General features: G+C 39.6%; 1 protein-coding gene across 2 annotated transcripts; it reads right to left on the reverse strand.

The window, feature by feature from the left end:
* Window positions 1-2,060: 2,060 nt before the first annotated feature.
* Window positions 2,061-26,363, reverse strand: TMEM87A (transmembrane protein 87A). 2 transcript variants are annotated; one of them, XM_065838032.2, is made up of 20 exons: window positions 26,198-26,363; window positions 25,078-25,135; window positions 21,192-21,289; window positions 20,262-20,378; window positions 18,654-18,707; window positions 18,510-18,563; window positions 16,853-17,000; window positions 16,113-16,174; window positions 13,954-14,137; window positions 13,021-13,120; window positions 12,192-12,285; window positions 11,544-11,619; window positions 9,841-9,945; window positions 9,166-9,224; window positions 8,809-8,912; window positions 8,383-8,456; window positions 7,007-7,068; window positions 5,721-5,776; window positions 4,428-4,458; window positions 2,061-4,076 (listed from the first exon to the last, which is right to left on the reverse strand). In XM_065838032.2, exons 1-20 carry the CDS (start codon window positions 26,327-26,329, stop codon window positions 4,035-4,037), a joined length of 1,710 nt encoding a protein of 569 aa, XP_065694104.1. In that variant the 5' UTR covers window positions 26,330-26,363; the 3' UTR covers window positions 2,061-4,034. The 2 variants fall into 2 exon arrangements, with proteins under 2 accessions (XP_065694104.1, XP_065694105.1); XM_065838033.2 differs by lacking the exon at window positions 11,544-11,619 and adding an exon at window positions 10,936-11,008 and having other exon boundaries at window positions 26,198-26,362.
* Window positions 26,364-26,526: the final 163 nt, after the last annotated feature.

Genomic DNA, 26,526 nt, shown 5'->3' on the forward strand with positions numbered 1-26,526 from the left:
TTACTTATGACTTTGTCCATTCCAGAGCAGGCTGCAGTTGCATTTACATTGGCCATGGAGAAGCACAACATTCACCCCCGCTGACCTAACTGCTAAACGCCGTAAACAAACACATGGTGCTAAGCTCTCTCAGCATCTTCACCAACAGAGACCACTGGTGTAGAAAACGGGGGCTGAGCGCCCTTTGTGCTGGAAGATGGAAGCACAGGAATGGGAGAACAAGCACTGGTACTCTGGCATCCAACTTCCTTCCTGCTCAGGAATGAAACCTTGGCTGAAGCACAGAACTGTGCTCAGTCACATCCCTCTGCAGATACCAGAACTGCAAGTAGCCAAAGGAGATATGTCTCGGGCATGTATCTGGTCTCCTTAACCTAGGATCCCTACCATAGGAAAGAGGAACATAGCACCAGTTTAGTGAAATGTAAGGTTCAATAACACCAGGTAATAATTACTTCACATGCAAATGGCTGTAATTCATTTCTACCAGAGTGCAAATTAAGTGCAAGGCATTGGTCTCTTCAGGTTATAAAAAGAGAAGTAGCATACTTTTCCTGTAGCATACAACACAAAATACTGTATAAAGTGAACAGAATGATTTTTTAAAAGCTCACAAAGTCACATACCCTTACATCTGTGGAATAATAAGACCTACCCTTCCCCAGGTCTTGTGATCCTGACTCACTCTGTGCCTATCAAGCCTGTTGCATTTCTCTACCATGCCATGTGATCTCTTGCTAATCAGTCCCTCTTTTGCAGTTCTAGCAGAAACATCTTGTTACTCTAATGAAAAGCTGGTCAACAACATCATCTTCACTATTGTTTTCAGTCTTCTGCACAGCATGCACATGCTGTAACAACTGCGTCAGTAATATCACAAGTACTTATCACAAATAAAGAAATCCACACGCACAGAACTAATCAGGCATGAGGACTCTAAAAAATCCCCTCTGTAGTTGTATTCCTGAGAGGCATTTATTTTTTTCCTACAAGAAGAGCATTATCTCAATTAGGAACAGCTTGTTAAAGATATTTGAAGTCAGCAGACAAATTTCCTAAAGAAAATGCAGCTTCTACACACTATTCTAGTCACTAAAATCTTCTGCAGATCTCAAACCCAAGAATAGACATTTTCTCCCTTCTGCTCACCAAGTCTTCAGAGTAGTCTGTACAATTTGTTTTGAAATTACAATACCCATTTTGAAAGAACAGGTATAAATTTGAATTGTCATCCCTGTCTACATAATTAAAGGTAACAATGCTGCAGGATTTCTGGTTTCATGCATTTAAGCAAGCTAGCTTGCAGACAAAGCTTTCCTGACAAATCATGGAGCCCACACATCTTCAGGAGCAAAACCACAAAGCAGGAGAGGCAAAGGTCTGCTTAGCAGAACCAACGCGTTTGACCAAAGGTGCTGTCAGGGGAGGGGCCATGTTGCTGCAACTCCCTCACATGCATACTCTTGGCTCCTCACCCCCATCTCATCCGCTGCTTTTAGCCACCTCTCCCACAGCTCTGCTCGCAGCAGCACCCGTGTGTGCCATAGCCCACAAGACACTGTGGGAATCAGGCTCCAATGCAAGTTCTCCGTGGGACTACAAATGAATAAAGTTACAGCACGTGCCTGCTGCATGCTAGAAAGCTGATGCTGCCTTCCAAGGATACAGAAACTCTGCCAAACAAGTGGAAAAACATGAACATGAATCTAAGGGAGCAACAAGCCACTGCAGAATTCAGGACAACTTCAAATACTGATGGAAGTTACTACAGGGACAGGAGGGCAGAAAGCAAGGAAGACTGCTCAAAGATCACTGTAGTTAGAGGCTGAAAGCACCATACTGCTACCACATTTATTTTAGTCTTTAACTTACTAAACTGTTCAGATCTTTCACTTTTCAAATGACAGATTTCCACTGTATTGTCAAGCTTAACAACAAAAAAAGGGCCATCAGGAATGCAATGAAGTGTTAAAGAACAGTGAGGGAGCTTTGTCAAGATGTTAACACCTTCTCACACGAGAGAACAGGTAGTAAGAAAGTGGAAGGACACAATGTAAGCCTTTCTACTCTTTGCCTAACTTTTATTAAACAGTACATACAAACTTCTTTTGTGCTTCCAGGAGAGAACATTTTTCCCCTGTTTGTCTCAAAAAACCCCGAACAACCCAAAACAATAGGACTTTATTAAAGGCAAACAAACAAACAAAAAAAACCCCCATTAAATAGAGAGCTTTGTGTAGCTTTATTTCACAAAATTTCTTCTCCCCAAAAGGACATGGAGGTAACCTTTGTTTCATCTATTTCAGTTAAGCATAGCAAATTAGGAGTGTTTGCTAATTAACAATTCTACGTGTGGCCTGAAAGAGATGGCAGAAGAGCTTCAGCAACCTTGCAGAGGTAGACTGAGGTGTTACAGCCACATTTTTTTTTTCTCTGCCCATTCTCTGAGGGTTTGCTGTCCCCATAGCACAGCTAAGAGAAGATACTATGCACTTGTGCCTCAGCTACTCTACTGTAAAGTGCCACATTTCAGCATAAATTGCTGGTAAAGATGAACTAGAGCCAAGCTACCAGACCTTACAGTGGAATGAACAAAGTACAGGCACATGTTCACTTCTGCTAACATAGCTACGAGTGACAAACCAGAAAAGCTGACTCCCTGTGCCATTCCAGGAGCAGCCACATCAGCTCCCAGAAGTCCAGCTGTCCTGCTGCTTGCCTGGTAATTATCAGTTGTAAGGTTGTGAACCCGAATTAGAGCTTTTGTCATACATCCACAATGGGTTTCCATGTGTAAGTTATTGCAAGTGAAGCCTCTACAGCCAAGGACAGAATAAAACCAGAACACTGTCCAAAAGCTCTTTTTCATTTGAAAAGGAGAAACAAAAATCAATTATATAGAACAGAAATTGTCAACTTGGAAAGAAACACAGTGATCTCAGAGTACCTCTTGGCCACAGGGACCAAATGGGACAGGAAAGCCTATCATCAAATCACCTACATGGGAGGCAATTCTAAACAGACACTGGGAACAGAATTATCCCAGCATGGTATAGTCCCATTAAAGACTCCTTCAAGTAAGGTAAGCAGTGCTTGCACCCTCAGGAAAGCAATGTCATCTTCTCACAGTTCTCTGTGGAAGATGTTACATGTGCAGGGAGAAAAGTTCTGCTGAAAAGTGTGGTTAATATGTCCTAACATGAGTAGTCAAGCACCTGTGGAGCACTGCAGGAGTGGGTCTGGCAATGGTGGTTGTTAGTTTTGTTGTTTGTTGTTGTTGCTGGTTTTGGTTTTTTTTAATTAAATCATCTAACACATGGAAGGTAGGGGCAAATAATTTTTCCAGGCATCCACCACATTGCCAGCAATGAGATGTGCCACAACAGCACGTGTTAGCTCTATGTAGCTGTTACCTATAGTCAATGGCATTTAAAATAGAAAATCTTTCTTACACAGTGTTATGAATAAAATTGCACTTGATTTTGTTAAAAACTCATATCACTGTAACTTTTCTAAATATTTCCTTTCTGGCATCTTTTAATTTTCTTCATTAACAGGAGCTTCTCTAAAAACCTCTCATTCATGTTGTACACATGACATGGCATAGCCATTATCTACCAGAAAACAGGTCCATTGTTTCTTCAGTGCTTGTTTCTATCTGTCCCCACCCTCACCTCAAAAATGTACAGGCAGTTCACCTCTAATTGTCAATTGTAGCATTGAAATATAAACTCCTCAAGCAGACATTAGGAATTTTAGTTTCACAGATTAAATATTTGAAAAGTTACAGAAGGTGCTGGAATAGTACACATTTAAATTGCTTAAAAATCCAAACTTGCAGCAACTTTGTAAATTCAAATTTCCAAAAGGTTTATAATGTCCTTCTAAGCTTCTTCCACAGCAAGATGCCCTCATGACAATAAAGCATCAAACTTCCAAGGCCGAGATCAAGAAACAAATCAGCAGGATGCACTTGATCCACCAAGCAACTTTAAAAGAGGTGTCTCCACTTCCAGTAACAAAAAGCTTCTCCTTCATTCCATTTTGGACCTTTCAAAGTGTGTAATCATTCTCTCCTGGAAAATAAAATAACCGGTGTTGTCATTTTCCCCCATAGGTTTCAATTTTTGAGAAATAAGGTGGTATGCTTTATCACAACAAATGCACATACATATGCATTTTAAGTTAGGAGTCCAACTTACACGGCAGATATGCCACTTCTTTTAGAATACGTATTTAGAATGTGTTTGTACTCTAAGTAGTTGTATAATGGCTGTCCCCGCTGTCCTTCCCCACCTCACATTATTTTACTGCTGCACTGGCAAGATCAGAGAGCCCAGTTCTAATAAGCCAAGTCCTTAACAGCTGACTCATGACTCCTTTGGCATGTCAGAAGACTAATTTGAGCTGAAGATCTGTTTACTGACCTCATCTGAATCCAGAAGAGCTGGAAGAGCACTGCAGATGGAGGGGAGGAAAAAAAAAAAAGTTAAGAGAAATGGAAAACCTACTGCAAGCATACTACTGACAATCATTTTCAGCCTTATGTTGCACCTCAAGCTTTTTAGGGCACAGGAGAAAAATAATGAAGATCAACCTTTTGATTAAACAGACAAATTAGGGAAAGATACATAAAAGAGGAAGAGCCCAAGGAATATCCTCAATGACCTTCACAGTTTTTTTTTTTTTTCCTAAGCTCCTCATTACCAGCTGAACGATTTCCAAGTCGCCATGAAATAAGCTACATCATTCATAAGCAGCACTGAATGAGACTGAAGACATTTACAATTTGGGACTGTATTGTAAAAAACACATCCCAGAAATTAAACAAGTTATACTGGTACCATAGACTGTGCAGCTACAACAGACCTTCCATTTGCATATTGGGATCTGATCTCTTCACAACCCTGATCATGAGGGCATCTTTCAAGAACAGAAGACTCTGCAACAGACTACCTCAAAGTGCCCTTTCTACCTTGTACCAATCTAGTCCTTGTTTTCTAAAGGAATCCCACCTTTCTTCAAAACATAAATACCAGAACTGGGAAAAATAAATTCAATTGAGAAAAAAGCACTTCTTCATCCTCTTCAAGCTTCCCCTGGTTTCTTGTCTTTAGCTTCAAGCAGAGTTTTGTACTTAAATCCAGAGCCTCTGCCAAAATTATCTGTTCAGATTTGTGAACACAATCTATGAACTTCTGTTTTGCTAGAAAAATTTAGACACGGACACTAACATTTTTAGGATGTAAAACTTATTAAAAGCAGAATAGAGATGGACTGCCTACATAGTTGACTATATTGCCAGAAGCATAAAAATTACTCAGACATTGCAAATACTGTTGAGAAGTAAATGGAATTATTCAGTGGTTCGCATTTTGCAAGATACTCAAAGGAATTTTCAGGGCTCTAAACAGAAGGCAAGGGTTTGCTTGTTCTTTTTTTTTTTCTCTATTTATGTAGTTTTAGCTTCAGTGAAGTGCAAACAAATCAGTCCATGGTTTCACAGTCAGAGACCGTGTTCCTTAAGTCAGAATGTGTTCAAGTGGCATGAACTCTGACACATTGCATAAAGCCAAGCAGAAACACACTAAAAAGTCAGAGACCAGCTCCAGACTGAACTCAGTATCTGCTCATGTAGGTACAGCATATAAGGCATTCTAATCTATTTGTGTTCCCGTGTCCAAGGAACCTGCTTTTATTGTTACCATAGAAATACTCACACATCTGTCACTGATGAAGGAACATTCTCCTCAACCCACTTCAGGTCATCCTCCTGCTACAAGTACAGAAATAAAATGGAAAAACAGTCAGTTTTCCCAAAATGCCATCACATGCAAGCCTTTTTCTTCTCAGCCTACTTGACAAAAACCTATGTATTTATAATGTAAGTTAAAAAAAACCAAACCAAAAAACACACAATCGAACCCACACAACCAACACAAACACATCTTCAACTTGATTTCTGAATTATAGAAAACACATTCCAAGGGAAAAAAACAACAATGACAACCCAAACCACCTGTAACTTACTGTCAACTCTGATAGTCTAATGGTGACTAGGCAAAGCAGGCCCTCAGGACACTTTAGTTATTTACATAATCTAGTTTAGTCTCCCGCAAGAGAACATTATCTTTAGAATATGTTCTAGCTGAAAAATTATTATTAAAAGAGAGATTCTGCAAAGGTAAATTAAACTGTTGTCAGGATCTCTTTTCTATCTAATGAGCACTTTCTAATTCACAACACAAGCGCACTTGTTTTGAAGTTGGAGAACCGATCCTTTCTGATCTCCCATCCCCCAAAACCAAAAGTTTTATTTTCATGTTATCCTCAAATTAGTATACTCGCAACCAACTTTTGAGAAAAAACAATGTTAACAAAAAAAAAATATTACTGCTATTATCAGGAATTTCTACAGGTCCTTTCTACTTTCAAATTTATGCATGAATTCCATGAAAAGATTCCAAGACATTTTCTACCTCCTACCTGAACGTGTGACCACATCTGCTTATAAGCCACATGGAAAAAATGCAAATATATTTAAAATGTTCCACTGAAACTATTTCGGTAGGTACATAATAATATACACATCACTCAATTCAAGTAATGAATCACAAACCTCAAAATTAGAAGGCAACTAATTTATTTAAAATATGGCTCAGCCTCCCTCTCCGCCTGACAAACTTCTTAAAATAATGTATTACTCATTATCAGAGCATAACTTTATACAGTTCTCTCTATACTGGATTGTACAAACATTCCTAAAGAACTGACTGAATTCTAAAGCTTCCATTGCACTTACGGGAAATTTGATGAAAAACCTGTATTTACTTTCTTTTCAGAAGTACTGTAAACATATGATACTTTGATCCACTCCCATTCTGATGCAAACCAGGAAACTCACATTTATAGGCTCAACACTTTGCATATTTGTGAGCTACTACTGAGGAGCAACCAAACAAGAGAGATGGATCTAGATCCTTTGAGGTAGAGAGGGGATACTCACAGCTTTGTTTGCTTTTACATTTCCATTTGGTTCTTGCTTTGTACTTCTCATTTTCATTCCCTCTGAAAAGGAAAAAAAAAGATTGGTATAACTGAATTATAATTGTCCATATACTGTAAGTGAAACTAGTGAGTGTTCAGAATATGTCATCAAATCCAAAGAGACAGACAAGTTAATCATTAAGACAGTGCTTTCCATTTAAAAGGCTTGCAGTATTTTTCATAACAGCTGGAGTACCTAGTTTTTCCTGAATTTTCAGTCTTACCTAGGAAATATCAACTTCTAGTTGTGTTTTTTGGTTTTTGTGTGTTGTTGGTTGTTGTTTGTTTTTTTTTTTTTTTCCCAAGCCAGATGTAAGTGGCACAGAACCCCAAAACAAAGTTGCCCAAAAGAGGCTGTGGAATCTCCATCCTTGGAGATAACTCAGAAGCCATCTGGACACAGTCCTGGGCAGCCTGTTCTAGGTGACCCTGCTTGAGCAGGGGTTTGGACAGCATGACCTCCAGTTGGTTCCTCCAGCCTCAACTATTCTGAGACACATGGAACTCCTGTAATTTATTTTACCTACTGACTGCTGACTAGCTGCTTGGCTGACTTCAAAGCTGAAAGGCAACGTGCATCTCCCAGCCTGGCAGACAGCCAGGTACAGCTGATTTGGCAAATGCACCTAAGCAATGGCACACTCCTCAGCTCCTAACCAAGTCAAACAGCACTGATCTATACCCACAGGACTGATCTGTGGACAGACAGCAGCAGTGGATATGTCACCCAACCTTTTACGCAACAAGGGCAATAGACAGAGTAGGGAGTTAGGAGGCAGGAAAGAGAGGGTTTGATAGTAGGAGGGAAGTGAGAAGAGTGAAAGATGTAACCTAGTGTTACAGAGCAGGACTCTTGCATTCATATGTAATTTCATATTCATCCATTTGTTTACAGTGGACATTCCTGTACTAGACCCAGTATGGAAAATTAAGATGACTGCAGAGTTCAGAGAACAGATAATAAATGAAAATTCTTAAACTGGATTTTAAAAGAGAACTGCAAACTAAGACAGTGTCCAGCAACAATATCCAAGAGATCCTTGTTATCATGACTGGATCCAAACCCATGACTTGACATATCTGACATGGTAAAGCAACCACAACGTTAGGAGTGTGTTCGGAGCCATCGGAAGAGCACAGAATTAAACATGCAAGGTGAACACTAAACATAAAACCTGTGTTTCCTCTACAACTGCATAAATCAATGGCAACAGGGAGGCACCGACTCTGCTTTTACAGCAGTAATGAACTTGTTGCCACAGAACAAGAGAACTCCCTCCACAGAAGTGTCTCTTCAACACCAAAATTAGGTGGTAAGAAAACCCTGTCTCTTACCAAAGCTTTCCTTTAACATTGGCTCTTTCTGCTCATCATCATCCTCCTCTTCAGAGAGTGGTGAGAAAGCAAACCTTCAGGAGGGAAAGAATGAAAGCCATCTTAGAATATCTCTTGCCACCCAAGAGATCTATTACCCTAACATTCACATGACGTGATTATTCTGTGTAGTTCATTGTTTTTAAGACCTAAACTACGTAATCAAAAGTTTAAGTCACTTCTTTTTGAATATGTTCACCACAAAGAACAGATTTAATTTTACTTACGTGACTTCCTACACCTAGTTTTCCTCAAGCCCCTACACACACTGCTTAATATCCTTACAGATTGGTGTACAGCAACTAAAAATCACCTGCCAGTACTTCTTTGGATAAACAAGCAATCCCAAAAACCAGTATTTTTAGAAAGAGGTAAGAAAAGTTGAACCTTTGGTTGTTAGCAGATGGTCTCCACAGAATCATGATGACAAAGAGGATCATTGAAAACAATAAACGCCAGATGGCATCATCCACCCATAGCTCCTGCCAGTCCTGTCAAGGAAAACAGTAGCACAAGTAGAAAAAGTTAAGAAAGATACTCCGTGTCCTCACCTCTTTCCAGGGGTGAACTACAGGCATCCCACAAAGAGCCTCATTGTCCACAAGAATTTTAGCATATGGTATATTACTCTAGACATAATCCGCAGAAAAATCTGTTCCAGAATGCCCAATCTCACCTCTTACACTGCCAAATATAAATTTATCAAGAGACAGCAACTGCAGAAAGCATTCAATACAAACTCACCGACTGACAGTCCACCAGCCTGAACTTCATGGTAGTCCAGATGATAAATACAATAGATGCTGCAATATTAAAACAAACAAGCTGCTTATTACTACAACATATGCTAATCCAAATATACTGCTAACAGGACTGTGTTTCCCAAACAAAGGGCAAAGACCTAAATAGTGAATTCCTGGAATCCAACTTATTAGTTTTAGAAAACAAGTGACTGATTTATTGCACTGACTTTCTACAGTAATTTGGACACAGACAAGTATATTTTGCTCTTAATTCTTTAGAGACACAAGGCATAAATCAAGCATGAGATATTTAGCCAACTCCTCATCCCTACTGACTATTCTTATATTACTTTCAGCTGGCCTCCAAACCATGGTATCATGGTATCAGCTGACAAATACAGCCCACCTTGAAGTAACTGAACCATCTGTCTGCCTGAATGCCTCCTCTGTTAGAGGAGCTGCATTGAACTACCAGTCTTACTAACATCAGGACTAATAATCCACTGCCTCTGAAGTATCAACATAACACTTGGCATAGACCCACTATTAGAAATCGATCAAGTGTTAGAAATACCAGGTATTTTGACTGCATTTACAGAAAAAGCACCAAACTCAAATATCTGCTTTAGTGATCAAATCAAGTGCTCTTATTTGATTAACATAATTTTCTGCTTACCTGCTACTGCCAAGATGAGCGTATTGGTGAAGTGCCGATACAAAGACAGTTTCACAACATTCCTTCGAAGCTTTAGCAGTTTCATTGTTTGAGTTAAGCTGATGAATATGTATGGAAAGTCAAGGAAAGCCTCTGAAAGGACAAGCTGGTCACAGACTTAGGAGGACACAGATCTTATGACCAACAGCTCTCCCACTCACACAGTTAGCCCTCCAAAAACACAAACCAGACTCAGTAGAAGAAAAGTTCATCCTATGGCAAAGATGTCAAAGAGCTGGATCCATTCTTTCCATGTTATTTAGTCATCTAAACCTAGAAGTCTTGGCACACAAAGATGGTATCCAAGCACCTATTTTGGACTATGGCCTGTTCCTCCAGAAAAGTGTCACATGTGTGTCTCATAAATGGAAAATCAAGTCTGAACTAGAAGTTAAAATCCAATTAGACTATGCATACACCTCACAATAGGAGGGAATTGGGGTTGTCATGGCAGGGCAGCAAGCTATTCACATTTTAAATAGTTTTGTGACTGACTTTCACTAAAATCACTTCATAGGGATTTTGTTATACATGGCTTTGAGTTCAGCATTTGACAGCAGTTGCTGAAGTCACACAAGATTATGGTTGTTCAGATGTATTATGTTAAGAAAACAAAAAGTTAACACTGCCCCATTTTGTCACCTAACAACTTCAAGATGAATTTTAGGTTTGATGTTGCTAAGAAAGCTTCTCTCAAAAACAAACTGAGGTTGTTCACCAAATGCTACTAATATGGTATTGTTACAGTGCTGCACTAGAACAAATTAATTTCATACTGCAACAGAGACTGATGACAGATTTAACCAGTCTATGTTCAGGAGCTGCTCTAACACATCTCCTAGTTACCTAGTTTTACTTGCACTGCCTGTAGCAGAAGCTTACCTGAACACTCAATTAGATAGGTTCTATTAACTTCACCAGAAGTAGAAAGAACATACACTTTGAGAAGATTTTAAAAAGAAGTTCAGCCAAAAAGACTCCCCACCCCACCCCCCCCAAAAAAAAAAACAACCTAATTTGAAAGAAAACACACCCCACCAAGTAAAATAGTGAAGGATATCCACCAGCACAGGGCAGTATCTAGGAAAGCCAGGGGAATAAAAGCCAAGGAGGCAAGATCATTCTGGGCCTGGAGACAAAGAGAGAGCCAATAAGAACAAACTGAAAGGTACAGAAAAAGTGAGAAGGGTCAGGCTATTTTATAAGAAACCACAAATACTGCACCACAATGCTTCTGAGTTCTACTACAGAAACAGAGAATTTGAACCAAGAGTTAAAGCCAACACACAGAGGGGAACTGACAATACCATACTATCATTTCTCAGTCCTCCACCAGCATGGTGAAAAATAGTTTTGCAGATTAAGTCAACCTGGCACCATCAAAAGCAGCCTCTGCTGAGGAGAGTGCTCTGATGATGTGCTGTCACCACTTCCATCACAGAAAGCTAGCAGTCACCTTATTACAGATGTACTGATTAAATCTTTTGCACTATGCGCTAGCAACCATAACACTGACTGAAAGTGGCAAAAATTGCCTTTGTGTGTGCATCAAACACTGTCAAAGTCCTAACTGAAACAAGCAAATCACCTTTTATTCCTTCTAAGTATTAGGCAGAAATAATAAGTTGTGAATAAGCATGTAACACACTGTAGTTTATGAAAGGATATCCACAAAATAATACAGGCATCAATCATGGACAGGGCCAAGTTTGCTATCAGAGCCACAGTGTCATAGAAAAACTGAAAAAGTACCAAACAGATGTCATGTTAAATACCTTATCCCAAAATACCAAAAACAGAACAACAAATCTACAACCCAAGATGGACTTCTTAATGAACCAAGTAACAGCACCACCCACATGCATTTCCCCAGGTACAGCCTCCAAAACTGAAGTGGTGGTGGCTGGGTGTTCTTTGTTTTGGATTTGGTTGTGTTGTTGCGGTTTGGGTTTTTTGTTTTGTTTGTTTGTTTGTTTTTTGACTCATGGCCAGGTAACCCAAGCTGTATATTTGTGTCTGCAACTAGCTCCACTTAACCCAAAATACTAGCTAGACACAAGGGTCCAAGCAGAGTATAGTGTCTGAAACCAGACTAATCTGTTAGAATTATTTCAAAGTACACAGAATTACATCCAGATAAATAGAAAAGCCAAAATAATTGTCAATAATCCATATCCACAGTCTCAGAGTTGAACTACTTCACTGTCTATTTCCTTCTTCCAGCACAGTCCTGGAATTTTCCCTTAGCACATAAGTAAATAAAGCCAGGAGTATCTGTGGCATATGGGAGAATTCAAGTAGTTATTACTGACCCCTGTGACTCTAAGAACACCTTCCATGCCAGAAAATAATAGATATAAGGCTCCAGCCATAACTACTTTGTGAAGAGTAACTCCAAGGCGAGGCCTGTAGAAAAACAAAGTGGAATTTAGATTAAGTAGGGAAAAAAAAGTGATGTCACGTCAATTTGAGTCTAGCATGAAGCATGTGAATAAAAGGTGCTCATGACAAGCCACTTCTACATGCAGATATAGTTTGATTATGGTGCTCAAAGCTTACGATTCATTTTGTCTTACGGTATGATGTGACTAAAGGAAAGATGACTAACGGTCCTGTTTTCTAATTAACCTGTTTAGCTTTTTATGACCATTTCAAGAAGTTGCAGCCCACCAGTTCCCCCAGCACACCCACACTCACTAGAAGCTTCCAATACCACACATTGTTTACCATTTAATACAGCTGGGGACAGACAAATGAGAAGCAATCTTGGCAGCAGAAGCCTCCTAAAGCAGATCCCCTCCCCATCAGTGATTCTTGACCTCTTCTATTTCTACAAGCTCCTCCTTACCCAGAAGGCAGGCATATAAAGCACCCATTCTGGTCAATGGAGTATCTCAACAGCCATTAATAAACCTACCCAACAGTGGTACACAAAAGGGGGTGGGAAGAAAAGAAATCACCGTACGGAACTGTATGTCTCTGTTAATTGGTGAAGAAGTCCAGACCTTTATAGCACTCAACTAAAGCACCTACCTTTTAAGTAGCCAAGTACAGGGATATGAATACTGCACTAAGTTATTACAAAACAACAGTGAAAAGCCTTTTGACAGAACACAACAAACCTGTAACAGAATTACTCACTTGACTATGCCATATCCCAGGCTGACTATGATGACCAGAGTTCGAGCCAATGAGCGCTTCACAGCAGATAGTAGTTCTGCCAGTATTACTGCTCCTTGAACTGCCAAAAGCAAAGAGGAGGAAGCTACATTATCAAAATATAATTTTTTAACTACTGCATGCAATTGTAGTATGAGAGCAGACATCATCATTTCAGAAAGCAGGATATAAAGTCTATAATCTTTTTATTACCTACATCTGGAGTAACCTTTCTGAAAAGGTAGGTCACTTCACATAAAAAAGCTACTGAAAAATATTTACATCCCTAGAAAGTGAAGAATAAATTATCCATAAAACATTTATACATAAGATCAGCCTGGATGATCTTCCAAACAAGTCAACCCAAATCTTCTATACTTCTATACCAAAGTCATAACATAAGTTTTACTTGCAGAGTTTCATTTGAATGTATCCATCCTAAAAACTCAAAACCAAAATCCTGAAGTTTTATGTGGAGATAATCACTTAAGATGGACTGTCAGACTATGGGCTGAATACCAAGAGTCATCTGCAATGCTGTCATGTTGAGCAAGGAGTTTCAAAGTCTCTTTCCAAGGCCAATACCAATTGTCAGAAATTAATTACAAGCTACACTTCAGAAGCCCTATTTTAAACTTCAAGCCAGTACTGCAGTGAATACTCTGCAGAATGTATCATTTTATATCCCAAAGACACTACACTCAGGAGTCAGAGAAGCAACGGCATTTTAGCTTTAGGAAAGCACAGATCATCACATTTACAATATATTAAAAAAATGCGGAAATTCTGGTTCCCTGTTCTTTGTTTTCAAACAATCAAGTAATCACATACTTAATATGCATGTCACCCCAATTTAGTATAAGCCATTAGTGCTACATCCCATCAATTAAGCTTCAAGTTGCAACTGCTACCTACCAGATTCCCCTGTGTAGCGGATATTCTGGAACTCTGCATAGAAAACTGCTTTCTCGAGCATTCCCAGGAAGATAACAGCACCAATCCAGAACTGGATCCTCAGGAGATCCCGCCAGTAACATGCAGACCATGCGAGCCACAGAACCCCAAAGAATACGTACACAATACACATCACCATGAAAAACTGTTACACAAAAAGAAGAAATAGGAACCTTAGACCCAAAAAAATAATTGCCTTCTTTCTATTCCATAGCTGTAAGACAGCTCTATTTTCTCCCTGAGTACAGCAGCTTTTCAAGTTTTTATACAGAGCTGAGACTAGAAGCAAGCATTGTTTTATTTGTCTTCTCTAGATTCTTTTACAATGACAGTCTAATTTCTCACTGCCAACAAAAGAAAACAGAGTAATTGAATTTCTGAGCAATTTCTCTCTTGAAGATTCGCCTGCCAATTTAATCACAGGCAATTTTTCTATGGAAGATATCAAGTGTTACTAGCTTTCAAAAACTCAAATAAGAGTTCAAGCAAATCATTGAGTACTAGAAACCCTGCACCTTCTCACATATTATTCTATTACTAACTTCATCATACATCTACAGTACTCTGCAAATAAACTTCCAAGTCATCTTTACACACTATTCCCCAGAAGACCAGAACAGAGATAAACTGATGGTTGTAATACCTCTGTTTAAACAATTTGACAGCTCATTTCAAAAGTTTATTTCCAGCAAACTCAATTTTTGACCAAGATTTAGCTCAACCACAGATCTGGAATTTAAAAGGAAACCCAGATATTCATTTAAATATTATCATTTTGCAGGATTTTTTTTTCCAGTCTCATGTTACTTGCTTCAGAGGAACTTTCAGGGTACACATCTCCTACAGTAAACAATAAGCTTGACAACGCTAGTCAGTGCTGAATTTTCTAAATGACAGCACCATACTAGAGCAAGTTAATTTTCCACAGAGGACACTGAGATTAAGAAGAGGGATAAGGAAAGTAAGACATTAAACGAACAGCAGGAAGTACATAGCTTAAATATAGGACAGTATTAATCAAGTAGTCTCCTCTTGCAGAAGGTGGATTTTTTTTTAAACCCAGCAAGCATTGAAGTTAGCTGCACAATGCATTGAAACTTTTACAAACCGATAAGACCTTCCTTAGGAGAACAGCTTATTGATGCTTACAGATTTTCAGACCTGATTAATCCATTTAGCTCAAAGGGTAAGGACCTAGGCATGCTAGTTCACTTCAGATGCTCCATTACAGAAACATTTAGACAGAGACTTTTTTCTGGACCTGCCACATGGGAATATTCATACCCATGAGCTACATGTCAACAGAGCTGCCGGAGGTTTTTTACTTCTATCAGGCTCTCATATTTACAGGCCACTCTTGCCAATACAGTCAGGCTAGAGACCTTACTGGTTATTGATCCACAGCTGAAGTCTGCCTACACTACATAAATATTTAAGTTATTTTATCTTCTTAGCCTTCTTGACAGAGGCAACTGGCAACCAAGTCGGAAACTCCTTTGAATTAAAAGGGGATTGGCTTTTTGTAGTTCAATTATGCTTTCACTGCTGGGCAGTATTAAGAACCTCCTCATGGGTGTAAGACAGCTGGTAGAGGAGAGAATATTAAGGTGTAAAAGAACAAAGCAAGCAGTGACAAATGAAAGGCTGGCTATAAGCAAAAGCATAGAATAGCAAATTTTCCAAGATACAAGCTAAGCAGAAAAAAAGTGTCAGCAAAACTGCTCAGTTTAGAGCTAATGATAATGATAACTACTGAACTACAAACTGGCAGGCAGCAAGTCAAACAACCCAGAGAATGACAACATTAGTGGCACATGCAAACATCTGAAATCTATGTCTGGTTTCCCTACCCTGTATTTAGTAAAAAAACCCCAAACAAACAAAAAAAAAAAAACAACACACCACACACAAAAATACCCCCCCCACACAAAACAAACCAAAACCAAACACACACACACAAAATCCAACACCAAACAATGACCAAAAAACCCACAAATATCCTGCACTACATTATTTCTTCATAGACGCTGGCTTTGTGTTTCATAAAGTGTGGAAGGAGAATATTTGAGATTAAAATTAACTGACAACTTCACAGGTCAAAGACAAGCTGTTCTACTTACAATCATCAGAGGATAGTCTGCAAGTGAGAGATACTCATATGGCCCCTTCAGTTCCACTGTCACTGTCAAGACAATCCAATAACCAAATTGAGCAAGAACCAAAAGAAAGAAAAGTACTTAACTGATTTTTACTCAAGCACAAGAAATTCCACATCTTCACATAGTTTTTAAATCTCACTTGCACTTTGATTAAAGAAAGTTAAGACTCATAGCACACTCAGCTAGTAGCATGCAATTAAAATTATACGCTCCACTACTAACTCACTCATGGCAATACTTAAAAGTAATTTGTGCTGGAGATTCATGTGTAACCGGAAAGCTCAGAAACAAACACAAGTTAATTTTTAAAGGGGATTTTCAAACTTACAATAATATAATTTCAAGGTGACAATTGTGAACTTTGTATTCTACATGATTTGAACTTCGTAATATTAATTACTGTGCTGGTCTAGACATCTTTGAAACACAACACCAGGCCTCAAAATCGAACTCCCTGGGATTCTTCTTTACTTCCATCAATAAACTGACAGACCAACAGCCTTAGGATCTTCCAAGACACCAACAATCACCTGTTTTCTTATGGTAAGAGTTCTAGTAGGTAATAAATTTATGTGAAGTGAATAGTATCTTACGAAAATAAACCATACATTATGTATTAAAAGGGCCATAGAATACAGTCAGACTGGTATACATAAAAAGTGGCACTTTATTTTAGCTTGCTGCATAAACAGCTATCTTACTTGTAAAAGGCTTGTTTTGATATGAGGAAGTTGTTGTTTTCTCCATTTTTTTAACATTGTTATTAGAATCCTTCACAGTTGCAAATCCAATTTGCACAATAAATATATATGGTCCATCTCGCCAAGTTTTCATAACAGCATTCATTGCCTGAAAATAAAATGTTTACATGTAGACAGTGCATAATCAAGACAACACAGAAAAGGCAGAAGTAGATGCCATACATGAGTGATAACTTCCATGTGAAAACAAAGTTCATCTCTTCCTAAGCCTAAAACTTGTTAATAAATATTTGATAGATAAGTTTAAATCCATTTATTAGACATACTACTTAAAATTTCGTTGAATCCAGAAGAATTCTTACAGATTTGGGAGGTGATCAGGGCCTATGCGCAAATTTAGTGCTGGTTTACTGCAAGAGTAATCTCAAAGGTACTGCAAAAGCTACAAAGAATTCAGCAGAGCATCCTGTTCCTTGCTTCCATTAAGACCATCATGGAGATACTACTTTCCTCCTGAAATCAGCTATTTGGCAACAGCACAACTACATATAGCTCAGCTCCCTGCTGCAGGCTGAATTTTAAAACGTAAAATAGAACTAGCTGAGAAGTAAATTTCCATAGTAGTAAATTGCTGTGGAAACTATTACTGCCCCTGCAACAGTTCTCATGCCTGTAATACCCAAACCCTGCCAGTGAACTAACAGAGGACCTTGCCCAGATAAATATTTGCACCATAAAAGAAAGAGTTTTTTGAGTTCCAGCATGCAGAACTGTTAATTCCATGACTGAAGTAGTTCTAGCCATCTTAGAAACTGCAACATTTACCAAGAGCTTTAAGTTTAGAATTAAGACTGTCTACATGTATGTCACTCACATGACCACTGCAGAACTACCACAAAGACTTTTTTTTTTAACTGCCTCTCCAAGAAAATTTCAGTATTAAGAGCATGCATTTCTTTTAAGAAACCTCCTGACATAAAGACCTAAAGCCTACAGAATTTACTAAACAAAAAAAAAGCTGATATTGACCGAAATTAAAAGACTTAGTTAAAAACACAGTCAATTTACAAGAAAATTGGTATTTTTTTAATTTGCCAATTTTATCTTAAAATCTCTCCATCTCTTGTTGCATTGATACATTATTTCACAATTGCACACACAAGTATTTATGTTGGAGCTTTAAGGTAAATGGCCCTTTATACAGGGAGTTAAGCAGATTTTCTTTGTTGGCATCCACGCCATTCAGTTTGAAGTGGACAATCATTCCTGGTTAAGGCCTGAACATCACATGTAACAAAAATATAAAAAAAATTTGCAAATCAAAAGTGAACACTCAAATTGTTAGGTATAGTATTTTAAGAGACTGAATAGTTAAAGATTAAACCAAATGTAATCTCTAAGTATCAGTCACCACTTAGATCATATCAATGACTTCTTTCCACACAATGCTATCTAGTTTCAAGCTAAAAAAAAAAAAAAACTTGTCAAAAAACCAGAATTGCTCCATCCCCAAAAATGCTGCCAGTAATTTGTTACACAAACAAATTAAAAAAAAAATAAACACACCACACACACAAAAAAAAACCACAACACACACTCAAAAACCCCCAAATTAAGACTGTTGGATTCCAAGCCAGTTTAAATTCAATATACATACAGTTTTATCTGCTACCATTGTGTGATTGCCTCCACTCTCCTTCTCTTTTAAGCCCTTAAGAAAAACAGAAGAATAGACAAATAAGTATGCCAAAACTATCTCTTCCATGCCTACACTCACTCATTGGAAGGAAAAAAATATTACCTCTTGTTTCTCAGGTGAGAGGGGCTCTGGATGAACAAATTCTTTATATAAAATCTGCAACACATAAGAAAAGTACAACACTTCTAGACACTTCATATTAACATGACATTATCAGAGCAGCTTCCTGTAAACCTGATTATAAGGAAGGATTCTCTGAACAGCTGTATTAGAGAGCTTTCATTTTTCCAAATCAAACGACTGTTCATTTGTGGAGGGAGTCTTGAATACTTAATGTTTTGTCATTTGAAACTTGCTTTTCCTCCCTTCAGACAACAGGTGTCTCATTTTCAGAACTGGACCCACAAACACAACCATAGTGAAGTTAATCTTATTTTCCAAATATTAATCTATTGGCTATGTCCATTACAAGACAAAGCCTACAGAGTGAGAAATAGGATTTGGAGATTTCTGCCTTAGTCTATGCAAACAAAGGTCTCTAGATGAGTGGGTGCCTATTAGAGATCCAGATTTTGCAAACTTTTCTGAATTATGGTGACTTGAAATCTAGTGAAACTGCTATGCCACCAGAAAAAAAGCTGAACAATCAAAAGGAGACATTTCTGTGAAACTTCAGAAATTAACACCTGAGAATAATATATTTTGCTAAAATTTCCAAAGCCTTTCAAAGGAATTGGAGGAAAAGTCATTTAAAGACTTTTATAACCCCAGTTTCATCAACCTGAACATTCAGTTCAGAAGCCTGAACAGATTACACAGATAAACCCACAAGATCTCTTCTGTTACATAAAACAACATAAAAGTAGAACTCACACTTCTCATTATTAAACAACGATGCAACCTCAGCATACAGTTAACTTTCTTAAAAACCTTCCAAGCCATCTTTGCATATCAAAGGAATTAGAGGCATGCAGATTATAAAAGCCCTTCTCAAGATGCTACTTGCAACCCTTTGCCTAAATCAGGAATGGCTGAATACAGATGCAAGCTGCACAATTTGCCTTGAATTCTTCAGTATACCACTTAAAAATACAGCATGTTATATGGGTATTGTCATTAGTATGATTGCAGAGCTTCACCTGGTGATATACAGTTGGTGTAGAGCTTATGTTTGCACATTACTTACTTCCCTATGCTGTTTTGCATTGTCTTCTCTCTTCCATTGCACATTTTAGCACTACTTATTTTTCATTTTTAACCTGCTATCAGTGCTTAAGTAACCACTTCTCAACACTCTTATTTCCATTATTAAATAAACATTGTCTGAGCAAAAAATGCCAGTCCTTTATCAACTTAAATTTAGTGGGAGCTTCACTTATCTGCCAGAGACTCACAACCTATTCCACTAACAGTAGCATTTTGTAAGTTAAACAAATTCAGAACACAGAACCACAAACAAAAAGAAGCACTGAAGTTTACAGTGGTTTGGGTTTTTTCTTTCCCCATGGTGGACCAGATGTTGAATAGCAAAACAGAAGTAAGCAAAATTAAGAAACAATTGCTGCAGTTTGGTTGCCATAAACAAATAAAACCAAGAACCTCTCAACCTACAGTGATACTTACATAGGATGCTAACACATCTAACAACTATCACCTTCTCTGTATATTTATATCAGGGAACAGAGCAAACTGTGAAGTTTCTACCCATACCTGAGGCCTGAAGAGCTCAGAGCAATTCTGAAAGATGACAGTAGACATAGCATAGTATCCTGACCAGCCTGGATGCTCCTCAAATGTAGTCCCAAAATAGTAGTCTGCCTGTTCATCCTGCCAAGCATAGAATATAACTTCGGTTAGTATCCAATATATCAAATGATTTATCTCAGTAGACAGCTGCAAGACCTCAAGAACACTATCTGCACACACTCATGAACAGAATTTAGTAGGATAAAGGCCATTGAGACCACACAAGACTGTTCTTCTTCAAACAAACAAAAAGAAACAAAAAAACCCCACACAACCCACAACCACCACCAACATGCAGGTTTTGAGTAAGAATTAATACCCAATCTACACAAACACTACATTATTACATTAAATACCTCAGTACTGCATTAGGTTAGCAGTTACAACTGTCATAACTAATATTTTAAGGAAACATGGAAAGGGTGTTACGGAGGAAAAAGCACAATTGTGTTCTACCACATTTGATGGAAAAACTATACATTTGTATAAATTAGTAACTCTTGCAATGTACATCCACAAAGAACAGAATTTAGACTAAACAGGAAAATATTCAATTTTTTTCCATTTGTCGTCATTAAGCACTGTTGTAAATAATATTTTCATCAACCACGAATTCACATTTCAGTTTAGAGCTGATGCATTTATTTAAGCTTCTGGGTTTAGAAGAATACTGACAAACACTTCCACCTCCCCCAAAACCCAGAAAAGTCAGTAATTCTGGCAAGCTGTGGATCAGTTCCTTTCCATTCCCAATGATCCGGAAATTTGTTATCTTCCAGTGGAGGAAAGGCCCAAAGAGCGATGAGGATGCAAGTGAGACACCTCCAGTACCCTCACTCCCAGATCTGCTTACCCCTAAAAATCATAACCCATGATTTTTCACACAATTCTTACCCCAAAGTTGAAGACTTCATTGTAGCAGTCAGAATATCTTAAGTACCAAGTAACATTGTACCTTTGAGAGGGATCACAAGATTTTTCTTCCCCTTCAACTAAAAAAAAAAAACCAAAACACAACAGAGACAAGAACACGTAAGACACCCTCTACCCGTCATGCTCTTCCTCCCATTCTGTGCCAAACTACCATAATCAAATTTATTTTAAACACAAAAATGAAAGCAAAACAATAGAAAAACATTTTCCTCAAGTTATCCATTACTGTTCAGTGAAACAAACAAGCATGTGGAAAACAGAATTCAATTTTAACATTATATAACTCTATTAAAGAGCTGAAGATCATCTGGAAACTTCTTGTTGTCAAGATAATCAGCGATATTTCAGTAACTGCAAATACCAAACAAGAGGAGAACAGCAGTGACTCCCAGTGATTACAATACACAAAAAGTATTTCCCTTTTCAAGATATGTGGGATGCACAGCAGGTAGAGTTAGGAACAGGTTAATGCTAAGGGCTATTTGCACAGATAATGTAAATATACCAATACCATCACCAATTTTGCAAGTCAACATTCATCCCCACTCCCAAAAGATAAACAAACCATTCATACATTAGCTCACTCTGTCAAAGCTGCACTACTACCTAAAAGAGCAATAAGAACTTTTCGCCTTGATCTATTAAAAAACAACATGCATGAGAAGTGAAACGCAAGACTTCTTCCCCTAGAAAGACACTGTGATTTCTGTGTTTCAAATCTCATTCTGAAACTAAAGCCTGATGAAGAAAATTTGACATTAAGAAGGTAATCTTCACCCGTAAGCAAAATGAGCAGTAGTTATTCAGAGTCTTGGAAGAGCCATTCAGATGATTATGTTTGGGTTTTGCCGGTCAACAGATGGCAAAGCTCTTTTGAGTTGCCAGCATGTTTCTAGTGGTTAAGAAGTCCCCACACCTTCACAGGCAACATTCATCTCAGACCAGACAATCACAAACTTGTTACACATACAGAGCTTTTAATAACCGCAGCAGATAAAAAACGCAACAAGAAAAAGACCCTGCCATGGAGTCTTAACTGACTAATCCCACTTTAAAACACACTACTACAGTAAGTATATGCAGAGCTAAAAATTCAACAACTGAGTCTCTAACACCAAAAATTAATTTTGAAAAGAAAAAAAATATATTGGAATGTAATCACTGAAAGAGTTTCCTTATGACACCTTCTGGTAAGCAGGAAAAAAAGGCATATATTTCTCCACATATCCCTATAAGTTGGAGAAGGCACAACAAAAACTAAAAGGCAACACAAGCACTGAAGTGACATGGGTAGACAGCAAATTCTTAGAAGACAAAGGCTCTTCTGATAAAATTGATCAAATGAGGAACACCTCAAAAAAAACATGCTACCAAAAATAATTTTTAAAAAGGAGGGATTCAAAAATACCTTCTGAATACCTTTTTAGTTATTAAAAAAATAAGATTATTGAAACTACGTTGAGCAGTAACAAAAACTACAGGTAAAAAAGGACATGACTAGAACAATCTGCCAATATCTGCAAACATCAAAATTACAGGAAGAAAGTACTCTAAAAGACAGAAAAGGTATCCATGGCATTTAGTGAATTCAGCAACACGGAAATATAAGTTCCCTAGCCTTCAAACAAAACCATCAAAATTCAACTCAAATGCAGTCTTTGTACTCATTTACAGATAGCAGGATTTCTACCATGATCTTCAACAGGAAACTGGATGCCTTCTAGAATAGCACTTAAGTAATAGACAAAAGATAAATTAATTACTGACAATACTAAACACCAGTGGCAATCTTCCCAATCAGAAGTAGAAAGCATCAGATACCAATATACCATACCAAAAAAAAAAAAAAAATCAAGAAGTAGAAAGAAGAAATAGAGAAGAAGTAGGAGGTGGAAGAGGGGATGCAGGTGCTCACCAAAAACATGAATGACCCACAAGCAAACATGTTTGGCAAAAAGGGTCATATTGTCCAGATAAACACCACAGGCAGACAGAAGAGGCAAGAGACAGGAGATAAGAGAAAACAGTTTCCACAGACAAAAAAGAAACAGTATGTAAAGTTACAGCTTCCCAGTATAAGATGCAGTTCAAGTATCATCTAGGCTGAGAAATTGAAACTAAGTTCCTACCTTTGTTCCTTCCTCTTTCAGTGATTCATTACCAGACTTTATGTAAATCTTTTAATCACCCTGGTATGTAAAACAGGTGTCTTCACTAAAGAATTTTAAGGCTTAATGCCTGTTTAAAGGCTGACTGCACAGTGTAGTTCAAGTCTACATCAGGAGCCAGGAGATCAAATTCTTACTGCCAAATCTGCCACAAACTTTGTAACAAATTTTATTTTCGCCATGCCTTGGTTCCTTCCTTCTCATGCTATTTCAGCTGTGCAGCTCATGATTAGACTTATCACACACTTCACTGAGGGGACCCACAATTTAGATGGCACATTAGTATGACGACATTATTCCTATTAAACTTCAGAAAAGAAAGCCTAACACCTACTAGAGCTCCAAATGCTCTTTCAAACCCCACCTACTTTTCCTCAAGAATCAGATTGCAGACAAGTGCAGACACTTGGAATTGTCTCTCTGCAAGCCACAAAACTCAGCATTTGACCTATGCCTGAGAAGTGGGAAAAACTTAACCCTGATATGATGGACCTTCACTAATAAGTCATTGTAACACTACCCTCCTATTTCAGATTCGTGCTGGATTAATGTAGGCATTTTAAAAAATTTCATTTTAAACACTGTCCCAAGAAGGGCTGGTATCTGAAATTAAACCTGAAAAAAATCAATAAATTGTTGTGCTTTATTATGTTCTTAATATGCAATTTCGTCAAGAAGCATCAGCTAATCCTCATGATACTGTAATTTCCTCACTTAAAAAAAAGAGCACAATCACTGTAGCAATTGTCTTGAAGTGACAAAGGCACTAATCCCATCAATCATCTCTAAAGTGACTTTTATTTCCTTGTTTGACACAAGCCTATAAAGGCATTTACCAACACTGTACCTGTGTAACTATCCAATTAGCAAATGGAGATCAAACAGGTTCCCCCCCACCATAGTAAGAACTGGTGCAAACAATCCCAAAGTACATGGAAAAGATGTCAAGCCTTCTAAATCAGCTTGTCACTTCCACCAGTCACCTACATCATCTCACTTTCATCTAAATGCTGTCCTCATGTTCACAGGTAAGAGGGTATTTTACAGAAACTCTCCTTTGAGCAGTAACCTACATAACCCAGAGTCCCCGCCAGAGCAATAAACAGAAAGAACAAAAGGGAATTCTGCAAACATTTGCTCTGTAGCATATTCACACATTGTGATCAGGAGGAAACAAAAGCTCTCAGGAGAGCTCTGTCATAGCGTGCAATAACGTTCCCTTACTTCTCCCAGAAGCACACAGCTGAAAAGGAACAGGGCCTCAAAAAGCACTGCCTCCTGTCACTCTGCAATACAAATAGCCCTTGACCCAGCACCAGATCTCCCAGCTGGAGGAATTTACCGTATCTTAAACAGGGAAAGCACACCTCACAGTAGGGCTTGGCACATCCCACACCTCATCACCTCCTGTTCGAGATTAAGTGGTGTTCCTTCTGCCCATCTTGCCCTCTCCACAGAGGGCCTGAACAGTACTATTGATTTCTTCTACAGCCTAAACAGATCAAAACTGGGAAGTTTAAGGCTGCTAACACACCCAACCATATCAGAGCTATGGTTTTCATCCAGTGCTAAGAGATTAGCTGTCACTCCAACCAGCACAGTTAACGCTTCTCAGTGTTTTGAGTCCCAGATGGTGTCAAACAGCAGAGAGAACAGGTTAATCTCTTGTAACCACTTACATCTCAGGAAAATGGTGGTGTTGCTGAAAAGAATCTTCCCAAAATTAAACTTCTTCCCCTGCAAAGGTACAAAAAAGGAAAATTTATTAGTGGGCTTAATGTCACAAAGCTTCAGTAAACATAATCTTTCACTCAGACTTTTAAGCTGATACAGTAATGAAAGTGAATGCCAAATCAGGAGCCAGCCTTACTGGATTTTCCAGTCATGCTTCACCACCCCTTCAACCTACTCTTAAAGATGGCTTAAGAGCCTTGGGGATTTTGTTCTGCAAAACTGAATCAATTTCTTTGCCATTTTTTGAAATGATTAGCATTTTCATGTTGATGAGAAGGTCTGCACTACGCAACAACAACAAAAAAATATCTGCTCCAAGAATCAACAGGAATGGTCACTGTGACTCTTTAATTTTGTTCTTGAAGCTCAAGAGCCTCACAGAAAACATACATTACCCCCTTTCACAGCCTGGTAAAGGTGGTTTCATGTCAGGCAGAAGACCTTTTCTCCACACAACTTAAACCACGCACGGCACGACAGCAGTGCCGGAAATCCCTTCACCTTCCCAGAGCCCTACGTCTCTCTCAGTTCAGGGTTTCAGGGGCGCAGCTTTCCCGACGCCAGACCCCGCACGGGGGGCGCGGGACACCTCTCTCCGTACAGGCCCCACGGAGGCCGAGCCCCAGCCGGGGAGGCAGCCGCCCCAACACAGACCTGACAGGACACGCTTCCCCCACCGCTCACCGAGGCCATTTCCCGCAGAAGCCTCCCTGCTCCTGCGGCCACCGCTGACCCGCCGAAGCGGGCTCATGCCTGGCAGAAGGGCAGGCGGCGCCGCGGCCACGTACCAGCCCCGGCCGTGGTCAGGCCCCACACACGGGCGGCCCAGGAGGGGAAGGCCCCGGTCGCACCGCAGAACAGCTCGCAGAAGAGGTCGCAGTTCCCCCGCAGACCCCGCGGGCTTCCCCCGTCCTCCCCCCGTCTAGGAGGACGAGGAGAGCAGCAACAGCCTCTCACCCCCGCCACGCACCCGTTCGCTCCGACCGCCGCCACAGCCCGCTGGCCCGGCGGCTGTGGGGCAGAGAGCCCCCAGCGCGGCGCCCCAGCCACTCTCTCCGCACTCACCATAAGCACTGGGAGCCGCCATTTGGAACGCTGCCCAGCGCCCGCCGCACCCGCCAGCAGCAGCACCGCCAGCAGCCGCAGCAGGACGGCCTCAGGCCGACACCCCCCAGAACGCGGCGGCGCCGCCGCCATCCCGCCGCTTGGAGGCCGCCGCCGCGCTGGCCGCGCCTCTTCCGCTCCCTGTGGGGGGACGCGGCTGCCGTGGGCCGGCGGGAGCGGCGCGGGGGGCGGAGCCGCTCCCCGGCCGAGCCCGGGCTGTCACCGCCCCGGGTGCCAATCGCCGTCCCGGCCGCGCTCAGGGCCCGCCGGCTCCCCCGCTGACAGGGCGC

The sequence above is a fragment of the Patagioenas fasciata genome, chromosome 5 (assembly GCF_037038585.1).
Source record: "Patagioenas fasciata isolate bPatFas1 chromosome 5, bPatFas1.hap1, whole genome shotgun sequence".
Classification (NCBI taxonomy): Eukaryota; Metazoa; Chordata; class Aves; order Columbiformes; family Columbidae; genus Patagioenas; species Patagioenas fasciata.

Coding starts and splice junctions, on each gene's coding strand:
- TMEM87A (XM_065838032.2), bottom strand. CDS start 26,329: ATGGCGGCGGCGCCGCCGCGTTCTGGGGGGTGTCGGCCTGAGGCCGTC. Junction 13,121..13,953: donor CCGCTACACAGGGGAATCTG/GTAGGTAGCAGT, acceptor TGCTTTTGGCAG/TTCAAGGAGCAGTAATACTG. Junction 5,777..7,006: donor ATGTAAAAGCAAACAAAGCT/GTGAGTATCCCC, acceptor CTGTACTTGTAG/CAGGAGGATGACCTGAAGTG.